Source organism: Pararge aegeria, chromosome 12 (assembly GCF_905163445.1).
Source record: "Pararge aegeria chromosome 12, ilParAegt1.1, whole genome shotgun sequence".
Lineage (NCBI taxonomy): Eukaryota > Metazoa > Arthropoda > Insecta > Lepidoptera > Nymphalidae > Pararge > Pararge aegeria.
In genome coordinates this window covers 7,189,018-7,205,372 of record NC_053191.1, presented here as the reverse complement: position 1 = coordinate 7,205,372, position 16,355 = coordinate 7,189,018, and the positions used below count along the sequence as shown (strand labels likewise).

General features: G+C 39.1%; 1 protein-coding gene across 1 annotated transcript; it reads right to left on the bottom strand.

Moving 5' to 3' along the window:
- Nucleotides 1-1,168: 1,168 nt before the first annotated feature.
- On the bottom strand, nt 1,169-12,123 carry LOC120628382 (neurogenic locus notch homolog protein 1). Its single transcript, XM_039896728.1, has 11 exons — nt 12,061-12,123; nt 10,671-10,734; nt 8,102-8,317; nt 7,915-8,006; nt 7,160-7,241; nt 6,938-7,029; nt 5,564-5,728; nt 4,497-4,719; nt 3,309-3,442; nt 2,282-2,429; nt 1,169-1,573 (listed from the first exon to the last, which is right to left on the bottom strand). Exons 2-11 carry the CDS (start codon nt 10,732-10,734, stop codon nt 1,332-1,334), a joined length of 1,458 nt encoding a protein of 485 aa, XP_039752662.1. The 5' UTR covers nt 12,061-12,123; the 3' UTR covers nt 1,169-1,331.
- Between the last annotated feature and the right edge of the window lie 4,232 nt (nt 12,124-16,355).

Genomic DNA, 16,355 nt, shown 5'->3' with positions numbered 1-16,355 from the left:
GATTTCGACGACCTCCAGCTGGCGCAGTGATTTCTTATAAGTGGGAGGTCCCGGGTTCGATTCCCGCGGGGGCACTTTAGTCCTGAATTTCTCTGGTCTCGTCTGATGGACTAGACATCGGCCGATGCTAGTTACCACCCTGTGGCGTGCACTTCATACATGCACAAAAGCATTGCATACCCTAAAATTTAAATATAACCTGTATAAGAGGAGGATTTTTTCCATTTTATGCAATAAATATTTTCCTGCTGTAGGCATACCCTGGTAAAAAACCCACTGCACGCCACTGTTACCACCCTACTGGCAAAGACATGCCACCAGGCGATTTCGCGTTCCGGTACGATACCGTGTAGAAACCATTGGGGTATGGTTTTTATATATCTCATACCTCTAACTGCACGGCTAGCATGGACATTTAACTCCCCGGGGATGAATAAAATGTCACCTTCTCCCACAGCTTTATCAATTTTTCGAGCATAGAAACCTTGCCAGAGCAAAAATAATTATTAAAAATTGGTTCTCATTTGACGGAGTTATGGTGTAAAATCACTAAAAAATTTCATCTCCTCTCCCAAGGTAACTGTGCTGTCATTGAATTAAGAACATACAAAATCCTCATTCAGCCATTATTGAATGCAGTGTAATGTGTCCAAAAATAGTGAAAATACGTAACGCAAAACGCCCCCGCGCACGTATCACTTTACACCCGCGGAATGTTGCTAGCTTACAAACTATTCCTCATTTTCCCATTTTATGGTGAACTTTATTAGAGGTAAAATAATGAAGGTAAACTGCTAAATGTTATGAAGCAACTAATTGTTCGTTCGAGTAAGCATTCTAAGGTGGAGTGCTTCAATATTAGTCGCATACGCGGTTAAGTTCTTAATTTTGCTTGTACTGTGTCCCAACTTGTAGTACGAACACAAATCTCGTTATGTTTGAAATTTATTGAATAGGTATGTAATTTTGGCGGTATGTGCAGCCAAGATACAGACAGACGAACAAAAGTGAAAATCATTACAGTTTATGCTTCAAACTTCAGTATGAATTAATGTATGTCCTCCAAAAAAAATTATGTACCGACCAGCTATAATGAAAAGTATAGATTTGTCCTAATAATCAAGCAGTTTAGTAAGTACAACCTAAAAAGGTTTAAGGGAAAAAAATATTGCATTGTAAAAAACGTTTATTTAATACCCATCCATTGTATCGATCCAATGTTAAAGAATGTTTTTTAAGCACGTAAAAATATTACGTTCATGAAAGTCGTTCTGAAACGAAGCATCAATTCGTAAATTATTTCATTGTTCTTTAAACTTAGTTATTTTAACTTATTCTTTTGAATTTCTGAGGGTAAAGGTCGGTTCCTTGGGGGTTTCCACAACCGGGGCAGTGGCTTTCGCTGGCTTGTTGAGATCGGTGGTAAGTTTAGTTGGCTCTTTAGCAGCGTCGGTATCTTTTGAGGGTTTTTCGGATTCGGTGAAGTTGCCGTTACGTTTGTATCTGTAGTAGCGAGTGGAGGCTGCTTCTGAGTGGGACTGGTAACAGCTCACGAGGGCGTCTCCGTGGTGATCTGTGGAAGAATAAATTCGTTGATTTTTAACAGTCTAAAAATAACTGAGGAGAGTTATTCCCGTTTTAACTAAACCTAGGCGTCGCCTAAATCAAATGCCTAATGATTAAGGCGATGTCTATAGAAAAAAAAGATTTTACCAACACTTAGGTAATAACTATTGGCGAACGGTTGATGTATGCCTGTATATCCTTAGATTATCATTTAAACCTTGCCTTGTTCAAGAAGAACACACAACAAAACATTCATGTTTATAACACAACCATTTTCCGGTTGTGGGAATAGAACCCACAGCCTTGGACTCAGAAAACAGGGCTGCTGAAAGAAGAGGAAGGAACAGCAATTCTAAATATGGTCGGATGAAAGTGCTTCTATAGCAAGAAGATTTAGAACAAGGCGAGCAATAAAAAGAGAAGTATGGAAAGGGTTGGAGGCGGCCTTTGCCAAAGGATAAACAGATTTGTAATCTGTGTATTCTAATGGAAGGGTAGGAAAACAAAAACTTGGTATAAACATTATAAGTTGAGCACTTTTGTGTCACTCAAGAAATAACATGAGCACTTTTTGGGTTGTCGTTTTTGGTACATATATATACATGGATTTAGTTTTCACTTCTTGCCGATGTTAGTGAAAGATTGCCCCGCATTTATAATTTTAATTTTATAAAATCTGATAGCGGCTTTAGTAATAAATAAATTAATTAATTACCTCCTGGACAAGTGCAGACGGCGATGTGTCGTCGCGCCATGCACACCGCACCGGTACCGCACTGCGTGTTGCCGAGACATGGGTCGACGCATTCGTAGCCGACACACGCTAAGTTATCCGGACACTGGGAGTCCAGCTCACATTCACCCTGAGAAACGAATAAGTTGATGTAAAAATGTTACTTTTCTTTCATTTTGTACTCTCTCCCGCTTTAAATAGGCCTAGACGCCTAGTCACTAACGACATTCGAGTGACTTCATAAAAATCATTTTCATCATCATCATCATTATATCAACCCATTACTAGCCTACTACAGTGCTTGGGTCTCCTTCAACAATGAGAAGGTAACCCCTTAAGCTGTGGTTCACCACGCTGGCCCAGTGCGATTTGGTGGACTCCACACACCTTTGAGAACAACATGGAGAACTCTCAGGCATGTTGGTCTCCTCACGATGTTTAGGTACCTTCATCATTGAAGCAATACAAAAACACATAACTTAGAAAAGTTACAGGTGCGTTGGGATTCGAATTCGGCTCCCCGAAAGTTGAATTCCGACGTACTGGGCTAACTCGGCTTCTTAAGAATTTTATACCACCCTAATTAAGTTGTTGTTTATTCTTTCTATTTTTCATAATGGCTTCGGCGTCTTTTTTTTGCTTTGTTGGCCTGTGGTACTGTTGGTTATGATATAATTGATAGGTGTGTTTTTAAAATTTGTAGGTACAACCTAACCCTATAATCCAAGTGTTTCCTGCGATGCGATGGTTTTCCACCTGATGTTAACCGAAAACCCATCGCTTATAAACAGAGCAATACTTTGAAGGGCACGAGCTACAAAGTACCGCCCTGTGTCCATCAACCTGAGTCGTGCTTCTTGTGCCTGTAATTACACCGGCAACCACGCCCTTCAGACCGGAACACAGCAAGAGGGTACTGCTTGCTTGACGGTAAAATTAAGAAGTAGTATTCCCGCAAGAGCTCCGTCACAAAAAGCTCTACTACTACTAAATTTAAAAAAAAAAGTACCTTTTCGCAAGAGACAAGTGCGTTTCCGCGGTATCCAGTAGGACAGGTGCATACGGGGCGTTCAGCACCGGTGCGGTCGTGGCCGGGTGTGCACTTCGCGTTGGCACCGCATGGGTTTGGCTCGCAAAGGTCACCTGCAGAAGATTTGTTTTAGTATTCCACTACAACTTAACACTTGACTGCAATCGCAACTGGTGGTATGTTTTGATGCAGTCTACGATGGGAGCGACTAAGACGTTTCTACGAGGCATCGTAGCGGAACGCTAAATTCCTTAGCAGCACTTCTTTGTCGGTAGGATGGTAACTAGCTACTACTTTCTACCAGGAGAGAGGGCGATCTCCCTAGCGCAGCGGTGAACGTTGACCGTTAGACCGTAGTTAACGTGATCCGTAGCAATGTTTACCATTAAATAAATAGAGAGGCAGAATAAAGCATCACATAAGACTGTGGTCTTCGCTATTGCACGCCTCATAAGCGAAGCGTTGAGGTTGTGCTCTACTCTCGACATTTCAAAAAAAGCACTTTTCTCGAAACTGAAATTGATTTTTTGTTATTTTATATTGCACTTACAGGTTAATTTGAGTACACTAATATCAAGTCAAATAATTTGTCAGGCACATAAAATACATTTCAATAACAATATTTTTGTTTAACATAGTAAATAATAACATTAAACATAATCTTTTCTGGACGTCCGTGTATGGACGGGTGTATGTGGCATAAAATTGGTAGAAAAAATGATCGTATCGGAATATTTTTTTTTTAATTACCTAAAGTAACACACGACATAATTTCTTAGTTAATATGAGCGTTCAATTCACTGTCGTTAAATTCCATGTAATTATTCTAGCTAATATTAATTGTAACTTTCAATGTGCAATCATTATGACATTCCCGTGTCTTGTTTACAAAAAATGAATAATAATTAATATGAAAAAAAAAATTGTAATGAGCATTGAAAGTTTCAGTTAAAAAAAAATCAATTTTATTGTGAAAAAAATGAGATTATGAGGCGTGCACTTTTGGATTTTCCAAATTTTTTAATTATCGACTTGATAGGTATACTTTATGTAACAGGTACGTCAATGTACCTGTCATAAAGTATACCTGTCACCTACGCTGTCAGCGGAAGGCCAGTCTTAATAAGTATGATGTTGATGACTCATTGATTGATTTTCATTACTCACGCGCTTCGAAAGGCCTGCAGAAGGCGAACGGATCGCCCGTGTGGGTCTTAGGGCAGGAGCATACGGGCGTCAAACCGCGCAGGTTGCAGTCCGCGTTCACACCGCAAGCGTTCGTGCAAGGGTTAATGCAGGCGTTGTAAACACACGCTGGCTTGTAGCTGGGGCATTCGCTGTCGGATGTGCACTCAGCTGAGCAGATCCGGTGCGGGTCGCCGTGGTAGCCCTGATAAATAAATTCGAGGTGAAGAAGGCGCGTTGAGTGTTTTTGGGTGAACAAAAATCAAGGAACTCGCCTCAGGCATGCCCGTCAGCTATTTTATACTGTGTAAATATACATCGATTTAGTTTTCATTTCGATCGGCAGTCCCTAAAGACTGCCTAGTATATTTTTATCTATTATTTACACTGTAGCTTCCTACTTATTGTCAGGAGCTCAATTTTAAATAAAGTAAATCTAAGTATAGGTTTTTTTAAAACGAAAACCAACCTTTAATGGATACCCCATTAGTACCCCATAGTAGGGGATTGAATCTTGCATAGCAGACATTGTAAGCACAAGTTGCGGGCAAATGCTAGTTAAGCATAAGTGTATACATAATGGGAGCACTCCTATTCTTTAAAAAAAAAGAATATACCTACTTACAAGCTACAATAATTATATTAGTGTAACTTCTAATACTTTAACCTTTTGACAATCTCTTTAAAATATAATTACGGGTCCCAAATCGGGCGCTAGTTTCAAACATGGAAATAGCTCAGACCATAATTATCTAATTGTTAATGCTCCTTAGAACTAACGATAGTTACAGGTTTGAAATTTGTGGTTTTCTACAGCTAAAACGCCCGTTAAAGATCCCCCTTCGAGTAATTATGTACTAGCCAGTTGTTGCGCTACACTTTGCGCTCAACTAAGCGGCACGTCAAGTAATAAATAATCTTTAAAAACTTGCCCTTACTTTTTTAAAAACATCTCCCGTCCACCTCCATATGCTTTTCCCACCATATAGATTAACTAATAGTCAGTTTTAGAATGTATAATCTGTATTCAGTTACGTAAATAAACTTACTCTGGGGCACTTGCAGATGGCGCGATGAGCGGAGACAGTCTCGCAGTCAGCATTGACACCACAGTCGCTGCATGGACTCACGCACTTGAAGTCGCGACACGACTGTTGCGTGCTGCAGTCGCTATCAGAGTCGCACTCGTGTCTACAGCCGGACAGAGGGCTACCCTAAAAAAGAAGAAAGTTAATCAAGTATCTATATTCCGTCCGAAATCTATGAAGGTTCCCGAATATTCGTCTTCGAGGCCTTACTACTATAGCTTAAAACAATGTCATCACCATCAACCCATTTCTGGTTCACTAAAGGGCACTGAGTAAGAAGGCTCAGAGTAACTCAGCGGGCGATGGAGAGAGCTATGGTCGGAGTATCTCTACGCGATCGAATCCGAAATGTGGAGATTCGTAGAAGAACCAGAGTTACCGACATAGCTTAATGAGTCGCGAAGCTGAAGTGGCAATGGGCGAGGTACATAGTTCGGAGATAGGATGGACGTTGGGGTCCCAAGGTGCTGAAATGGCAGCCCCGAACTGCTAAGCGCAGCGTTGGTCGACCCCCAACGAGGTGGACAGAGGACATTAAGCGCGTCTCAGGTAGCCGCTGGATCCAAGCGGCACAGAACCATGGAAAAGACCTATGTCCAGCAGTGGACGTCTATCGGTTGATATGATGAAGGGCACTGATCATCTCCCAGAATGAGTATGGTTCTACCACGCTGGCCAAGTGCGGATTGGTAGACAAACACACGCCGAGCACATTATCGAGATAAATTATAAATTGCTTAAAACAGTGTTGTCTTAAAATGGTAGTTTATTTGACATACCTTGTCGTCGATAAACTAAGACTAAGTACAGCAGGGCTAGCACGGGCAGGAGATAAAAATTATATACCCGGATTATATACCCTAACGAGGGATATAATTAACATGCCTACCTCATAAATAACGGGAACATGGAATAGGAGAAATTTACCTCCGTTTACACAAATATAATTTGGATATAATTTCGATTTGTGCACCAAGATTTGATAAAGCTGTGGGAGAAGATAAATTTATATCTTTTCCCAGGGGATATAATTGTCTCCTGCCCATGCTAGCCGTTAATAATAATAATAAATAATAACAAGAATACTGCCACTTAATAGCCCTAGTCTGGTCAAGTGGAGAAGCACTGATTCCAGAGATTGTGTTAAGCTGTCTGGCTGTGATTGTGTGTTGCGTGACGGAGCTGCCGTCCCATCGGACTATGAGAATAAGGAAATAGAGAGTGCATCTGTGTTCGTGCACACACCTGTGCACCTGTTATGTCTCCAGCGTGGTTGGAAAATGTCGCTGGACTTTAACCATCGTGATCGAAATCGGTCAGGGAAACTGTGCTTACTCTGTATCCAGGAAGACAGGTGCAGATGGCCTGGTTATTGGCAACATGGCACTTAGTGTTGGGTCCGCATGGAGACGGGTGGCACGCTTCCTCTGCAATAAAATGAAATGTTGTTTTCAATAAAGCAATGAACGTAATGAATGGACAATATAATTTTTGTAAGGGTTCCCATCTTTTATGGATTAGAACAGTATGTTTATTTTAAGATCTAATGTGACATACCGGGATCGGCAATTCTGCATGATGAGAAGGGATTTCCTGTATAACCAGCGGGGCAAGAGCAAACTGGAACGTGTTGACGGACCTAGGTACAAAGAAACAAGTTTATTAAAGGGTAAACACATAAGTGGTGAAGGTATAAGGCCACAGGTAAATATATAAATGTTGAAGGTATAAGGTCACAACACAAAAATCGAGCCAGGTGGAAATGTGAAAAAGGGTAGCCGAAGAAAAAAAGTTCTTACGTAACAGAATATCAGCTGTTCGTCACCGTCACCGATGTTTCTTTGGCAATTAAACCATTTTAGCCAAGGTGGTTTAATGTATCTTCGAAACCTTTGTAGCTTTGAAAAAAGCCTTTTTTATAGCTGTGTGACACATTCATGCTTGCATGCTTTATTAAATACACATAAATGTGTTATGTAAAATAAATACATTATTATCTAACTATATTATATTAGAATATCACTTAGTAAGCCCAAGATATATTTTCGCTTAAACTAAAATTATGTAAAAATTGTCTAGTTATTCCTTAACACAGTTATTTAATAAATAAACTAAAGCTAAGTGAAATGTGCAATATTGCACATTTAACCCAAGACAAATTAAAGAAGACCGTAAATATTTTAGTCTTTAGTTTCAGTCCAGTTAGAATATAAATAAAGAGATTCCAACACAATCGCTAACACACATACAAACAAATGTATATCAATATTTTTGCAAAAAGGAAATACCTATGCTAACTACTTATTGCTTACATCGCAATTTGCGTTGTGTCCACAGGCTCCTTCACAAGGATTAATGCAATGTTGGTTGACACATGATTGGTGAGCGCGACATTCGCTGTTTTCTGCAAATAAAATAATAAATTATATTTCCAAATGAAACGGACGTATAGTTAAACTAAAAAAAAACTACATACGAATAACATAATAGGTAACTTACCAACACACTCGATTTTGATGCATTGCGACAGCGGGTCGCCGGAGTATCCAGGCAAGCAAGCGCACACGGGTCTGACACTCCCGTGTGTGCAGTGCGCTCCAACTCCACAAGTGCTCGGCCCGCATCGCACCTGATCGTCCGAGATTGAGCGGCCGTGCTCATACAGGTTGCGGTTGCCGAAGTAACCTCGAGCGTTGTAGTTGAGGTAACGTTGTCCTGTGAAGGTAATACATTAATTTATGTATTTGGGTACTTGAAAATCCGAACTAAAGTACCAGGTATGTTCCGCGAATAGTAGGAGAATCTGCACGGTGTACTTAATTTATAATTTCTTCAATCTTTATACTCCACTACCAAACAAATTTTCGGCAATGTACCTACTTCTACGCGCGTTTCGCTTTGTCCGTCCGTCCGGAGATGTTGATTTTGCTTCGTAGTAAAATCGACGGATCTCTTGATGATGTTCCCGTATCGAAGCGAAATAAGCGTAAAGAATACGTGTGAATTAAATTATAAAAAATACTCTATACAGATAACAGATCATCCCTGCTATTCGCAGAACAGAAAATTAAGCTTAATGTTCGTTTTGTAAAGGGAATCGCGTTTTACCTCTTACGCGTTTAACCTCATGTCAGACTACCTCTTATATATATTTTTAACTGTTTATCTAATTATGCTGTAGCATAGGTATATAATAAGTTTAGGTCTTCCGCGTTTCAACTCCAGCCAAGCTCCTATTGGAAGACTTCCGGAAAAGACTGCCAAGTTGTAACTACTAAGTGCCAGATTTCTTATAATACCTGAACTCCATATAAAACAATTAATTAAATCGTTCCCATATTTACTCATAAGTCATCATGAGACCGTGAGGCGGCGCAGGCCCGACCATGACTACAGCCTTATAAGTGTGTAAACGAGTTATCGCCCACGTTAAACCTTATGTCCTTGCCCACTTGACGGATCTCGGAAGCTTATTATTGTAACAATGCTTACGTAGTCGATTATGCGTTTAATCTAATATATTACAAAATAACACCCACGACCTGCCTACACATGTGGGATTTGGAAAACTATGATGAATAACGAAAACAATCTTTTTCTGCTTTACATTACTTTCTTTAGTTTAGTAGAGCTTAAGTTCATTACATCCCCAAACAAACACACAAGCTTTTATTTATTAAAAGCAAAGGTGACGACCTCCCTGCAGGGCTAGCATAGGCAGGAGACACAAATTATATGCCCCGATTATATCCCCTGACAGGGGATAAAAGTACCGTGGTCCTCCTGCTAAAACACGGGAACATGGAATAGGAGAAGTTTAACCCCGTTTATTATAACACATATAGTATTTCCACTTGTGCGCCAATGCCCAGCACGGCTAGCATGGGCTTTTAAACTACAATTATATCCCCGGGGAAAAAATAAAAAGTTATCTTCTCCCACAGCTTTATTAACTCTCAAGCGCACAAGTGAAAAAATATCCAAATAATAATATGTGTAATAATAAACGGGAGTAAAATTCTCCTATGCCATATTCCCGTGCTTTAGCAGGTGGAGACGATAATTGTATCCCTTGTCATAAGAGACATAAATTATATACCCTGATTATATCCCCGGACAGGGGATATAATTAACGTGTCCACCTTCTAAAGCACAGGAATATAGAATAGGAGAAGTTTATCCCCTTTAATTATTACACACATATTATTTGGATATTATTTCCACTTGTGCCCCAGTGATCTGAAAATAGATGAAGCTATTGGAGAAGATAAATTTCTCCTACCCATGCTAGCCGTGCTGAGAGTTGATAAAGCTGTGGGAGAAGATATGTTTTTATCCTTTCTCCGGGGAGATAATTGTCTCCTGCCCATGCTAGCCGTGTTGGCGTAGTGGTCTTTAGTAGTGTCCATTGGGTTTTGGCGGACAAAAAGTAGCACTATAAGGTTGCCATATTCGTTTTACCATTTTGACAACGGAACCCTAAAAGCAGACCCAAAATATATTTAAAATTGCATAGAAGTGACTTTTGGGAGTGACTACGCTTAATTTAACGAGGTTATTGAACTGGTGTCTAATAAAGGCAGATAGTAGGCAAGTATAAAAAAATGGGTGTAGGTGTTCAGTAGTACCGGACACATATCTTCTAGAGAGTACCTAAGAAATATCTTCATCACTATCATCTTTCGCCTAAAAGCTTCACCCGTAATTATCTTTCGGCCCTTGGGGGCGTCAATCAGGTAAGATCAATTCTAAGTGCTAACTTCCAACAACAAATACCTACGGCTAGGTTTTCTTTTTTTTATTCCACTAGAAGTTAGCCCTTGACTGCAGTCTCACCCTCTGGTAGGTGATGATGCAATCTAAGATGGTAAGGGGCCAACCAGTCATGGATATAGCAGTTATTATAAACCCATATCGCAATCGGCTTCTACGCGACATCGTACCGAAACGCTAAATCGCTTAGCGGCACTTCTTTTCGGTGGTAATTACGCTCGGCTTCATTCGCTATCAATCAATTTTACTACTACTACTTTTTAAATAATTCTTTGTTAATTACAATAAAACTTACCCTCAACACTGTAGCTGAAAGCTATAAGCGCCAAAGACGCTACGTATAAAAGTTTCCCCTCCATCTATAAAGAGAATGTAAATTACTTATTAATAGGAAGTTTTGCAAATCTATAAGGAAGTTGTGTTAGTTACACCATTTATAACTCAAGAATGGTTGGACAAATTTTTATGATATTAGTTTTTTTGGATTTCTCTTAGTCCGGAATAGTATATAAGTATTAAAATATAACATTCATCAAAAAAATAAAAAGATCCGCGGTAGGAAGTTCGCCGGGACAGCTAGTAAATAATAAATATTTGCTAGATAGTATTTCTCTATCATACGATTATATCAAACAGTGCGTTGTTAAAAGCACAACTCGTATATAAATCCTTTACGTTTTTAGATGACAAAGTAGTTAATAAAAAATATAAAAAAACCACTTGATACGAATGTAGATGGGCAATGCAGACTCATAATAATTCATATTGATCTAATAAAGAAAACTATGTGCGAATATAGTAACATGAATTTGCAATGTTAATTTTGTTTGTACCTGAATGAATAGAAATATCTAACGTCACACGTGCGATCAATAACATAGGTAAATACTACTTGTAAGTCGAAATGGCATCTGTGTTTTGTAAAGTACAAAAGTTAAACCTGCATATAAACTTAAATATACAAAACCGCAACTACCGCGTTCAAATCAAAAATGTCTAGGAAAAAATATAAATATTATTTTTATTGTAACTATTTTACAATAGATTTAATTATACAAACAGGTGTAATTTTTTATTTACTTATTTAGGTGTCTCGCATGAACTGAAAATTATATTGAATTACACTTAATATTTTAACATCTGATGTTGATAAGGTAGGTGGATCATGGATGTTTTGTTAAAAAAAAGTTAAAGTGTCTTAGTCAAAAAAAAAATTAGTAATAAATGATTAATATTAAAGAAATCTATTGTAAAGCAAAGCCTTAGGTATACTCATCCCAAATTTAAGTCACTTTAATTGGTTATTTTAACTGGACGTCAATCATACGATAGTAAACGCGTCAAACATGCTGAGGTAATTTATTATACAAAAATTACGAAGATTAGTGCGAAACGGCAAAACAATATGAAAACATTAATTTGATCTGATTACTTAGTTAATTCCATTTCCATTATTATTTTTAACTAACGTCTAGATCCAATCAAATTTGTAATTAATTTAAGTTAATTTAGTCCGTTAAGTTCAAATCTGACACAGTATATCCGGTAAATTTATAAATTTGGGATAAATAAATACTGCACTTTCTGAATGTTTCTTTACGTCGCACTTTATCACTTAGGAATTTAATTATTCGGACTAAGAGATAATATAGTAATAAATAAACTTGACCACTGCAAACACTTACACCGTCCGTACGTCCGTGTCGCGAAGAGGAAAACGTGCCTTCAACTCATAATGTGTGTCCTTATACCAACTGTGTGCGCCTACGCCTTGCGAATTCGTCTGACTAACCGAAAAAAATCTGCATATTAAACTATTATTTCACGTCCGTCGATAATTAATTATCACAGTTCCTTATTGATATTTAGGTATTATCTGATGATCTAATTTCGGTAAACTCTTAGAATAATCACATGGTGAGTAGATACAATCTTTTGTCCATAGGTAGAATTCTTTATAATTTCGATTTGTCCCGCCCAAATTCTAAAGAGTTTGAATTAAAATTAACTGAAGTATTATATCCTGAAGCGGTGACAGCCTTTTTGGGTTTTAGCCTGTAATCTTCGGAGATAAGTGCGTTTCTTAATTTAAGCAATTAAAATATAACATCGTGAGGAAACCTGCATGCCTGCCTATATAAAGTTCTCAAAGGCGTGTCAATCCGAAATTACCCACAATTTACCGTGAAATACGGCGTAAACCCTACTCATTATGCGAGTAGACCCATATCTTGTGGTGGGCCTGTTATGGGACATGATGATGATGATGATGATGATAATGATTATAATCAATCACACAGTTAATGTCTTCTTCTCTCATCTCTGGGGTCAGGGTCATAGACCACGACGCTGCTAAAAAAAACGTAAAGTTTGACGATGTCTGACCGAGGAAGTGCTAAAGCGTTATTTATTTCTGCCGCCAAGCAGCTGTGTTCCTTATTAAAGCGTGTGGTAGCTGGCAGTGGCGTGCACTTCATATATGCACAAAAGCGCTGCCTACCCTAACATTTTCATAAAACTGGCAACAGAGATTTTGACATTTTATGCCATTTTACTGCTTTCCTGGTCAGAATTCCTGTGCTCGCCACTGGTAGCCGGTGTGATTATAGGCACTAGAGGCTTAACAGCTACGCCTCAAGTGGCTGGGCACCGGGCGGCACGATGTGGGATATGTTTTTTACATGCATGGCCTCCGTGTTGCTCTATTTTTAGGCACTTATCATCATGAGGGCAATATAACTTTTAAAAAAGAGTCCCTGTAATGGTCGAAAGAATATCGTTTTAATAAACGATTGCACTGATTGCATTTGATTTGACTTTTAGAACTGGATTAGGATTTTTTGATCATATTAGTCTACATATTTTGAAAATATCGATAAAAAACAAGGATTGTACATAAGTGCACATTAGATTGGGAGGCTATTATTTAACTCTTTTACATTTTAAGAAAAATATGATATTATTACAGTCTTCTGGTAATATTTATCCAACATCATCATCATCATGTCAACCAATCGACCTCCACTGCTGGACATAGGTCTTTTGTAGGAAGTTCCACAATACACGGTCCTGGGCCGCTGACTGATGAAGAAAATTTTTTTTTCGTTTTTCGGATGGACACTTGCCGCTAACCACCTTATGGGGTTGCTACGGAGTGGGGCGAGCGCGAAAGCTCGCCATGAGAAGAGCCCCAGGGGGCATGTCGACGATATCGGGGGAAGAGTGGAAGTCGTTGACCCGATGGTGCCTCCTGCGAGGGCTCGGTTCGACGTTAATCTGACTGTTGGTGGACTTTTGGACTAATCATTGTTTAGTCCGAACGCCCCCGTGACCGTGGTAAGGATCCACGTCCGGATGACGTCAGAAATCGGGGCCCTCGTCATCGCCGGTGAAGACGCTGTGTTGGTTGTGTGTTTGTGTGCTGTTGGAACACATTATCGGTAGTTATTTGTTCGTCATGGTAATAAAGAAAAAATAAATATTTACCCGCTATGAGTGAATTAAAAAAAATTATATGACGAACTGCAAACTTTATAGTTTGGCGCGTCTCTAAGAACATATACGATACCACCACGGGCTGAGGCGGCAAATGCCTTGATGCATGCATGAACGCCGGCATTCACATTCTACCACCTTATAAGGATAATGCGCGACAACCCTGTGTTTAAACAATGATGTCATACAGTTCCTGGGTGTATGAACAAGATCGTGTTTTATAAGAATTACAAGCAGCCTTTGAATCAAAGCCTAATAAATTATTTAGTTAAAATTGTCTGCTTTACACTAATTTGGCATGCTTAGCATGTTTATTGCCTAAAGGTTCTGTATTCGTTCGGTATGAACCAAATATATATGATAAACATAGTAGGTATACTAATTTATTATTATCATTATTAAATTCTTTATTGCAAACACAAAAACAAAATACACAGAGAAACACAATGAAAAAAAATACCATCTTTGCGATGATAGATTTGTTTACTATTCTTTTTATTTCGAATAGTAAGGCAAAATACATATCCTCAAAAATACGGTATCTACGGACTTTAAACCTCCAATCCGAATGTTGACTTTATATATATTTTTATATGTTCAAACTACAACGACGAACAAATATTTGTCTGTAAAAATTTTGTAGCTGGATAAGAGGAAAAAAAACATTTTGCGAAACCGGAGGACGCTGTAAATCTTATATCTCTTCGGATCAATGATTTTAATCATTTAAATGTTCGATCTGAGGATTTCGGCTCAGTTTGGCCAATTCGCAGGTGACCCACAGGCAGAAGTTATTTAGGCAGGATATAAGTGAGAACAGAATATAGTCGACAGATCAAAATACAGTCGGCATATCAGAATTCAGCCGGCAGATAAGAATAAAGTCGGCAGATCAGAACACAGAAGTCAACACCCTGCCTCTTCTGCGGGGGTCGTACGTGGCGGCTAAGGGAATTTAACGGACAACGGGCACCAGCGTCTTCTGTTCTAATACTACCATCTATTGTGATCACCACCACGCTTTGGTGATCTTAGACGCTGTGGTGATTATAGATACCCTCCCATTGGGAGAGGCCTTTAGTCCAACAGTGGGTTGCTATAGGTTATTGATGAAGGAATACTTTCTACAAATTCCTTTCAAGAAGGGCCGTGGCCTTTGGTCTAGCAGAAGACTGTGGCCACGAAGGCTTTCTAATGCACTATAGTTCAACCAAACATAATATAAAGCTATGGTTTATGTACCTGTTTATTTCAGTAAATAAATGTTTTTGCTATTATTATTGTTATGTAGGTAAGCATTATAATATATGTGAACTCAGGCAGTATAGGTTGCAAATTATTCTACCCACAGCTTCTCATACTTAATTTACCCTTCGCTAATGAACTGCTGATATAGTCCTAATAAGATGTGGGCTGACCAGTGTCCGTGATCACATATATAATAAGTGACTAATCATCTCATCATTAGGCGTATGAGTATTTTTGATACCTACTAATTGAAAAGCAAGTTGTGCATTTATGGCGCTTTACAGTGTTATGAGGTGGAGACAGTCAGTCAGTTATTATGGCGTTAAACTTAGAGGCTGTGGCGCGGTCATACCTATTCATGTGTTACTATACGATTTCACGACCTCCCTGGCGCAACGGTGATCGCTGTAAGTTTATGTAGGAGGTCCCGGGTTCGATTCCCGGCAGGGGAAATTTGGGAATTTATAATTTCTGAATTCTCTCTGGTCTAGTCTAGTGGGAGGCTTTGCCCGTGGCTAGTTACTACCCTACCGACAAAGACGTGCCGCTAAGCGATTTAAACCGATTGGGGGTGTGACTACCATACTCAGTAACAGGTAAGCCCGCTACCATCTTTGACTAGTCGATTAATATCCATCCTTGTCGTTGTCACCATTTACTTATTTGATCTGTCTCTTCATACCCCTAGAATGTCTCAATCTAGCTCATCGAGTAGAGGAGCAAGAAAAGCTGTAGACCCTGTAAAAAAATCAGTGACAATGAGAAAGAAAGTCCTTAAAAAAACCATGGACGACGTAAGCCAGTCGGATACAAGCGATAGCGACACGCATTAAACGAAAACCAGTCAATCTACCAGATCCTCAATGGGTGAACCGGCCCAACAATCGATGGCAACATTACCTGCCACGGCAAATCGATTGTTCCAAGAAGCTAAAGAACAAATAGAACTATCAGGAAACACGGATATTGCCATTAAGCATAAGGTGTTAGAAAATCTTGCGGCTATGTATGAAATAGTGCTCCGTTTGAGTGAATCGCGGCAGACTCTCCAAATCCAACTTGAGAGAGCACGTGCGCATTCTATTGACCAAGTACTAGCAAAAATACCATCTTTGACTGCATCATCACTTACAAACAGATGAGATTGCAGTCAAGGGCTAACTTGTAGTGGAAAAAAAATATACACAGGCGACGTAATGCTGACATATATGCTATTGAGGCGTTATACACAAAGCAC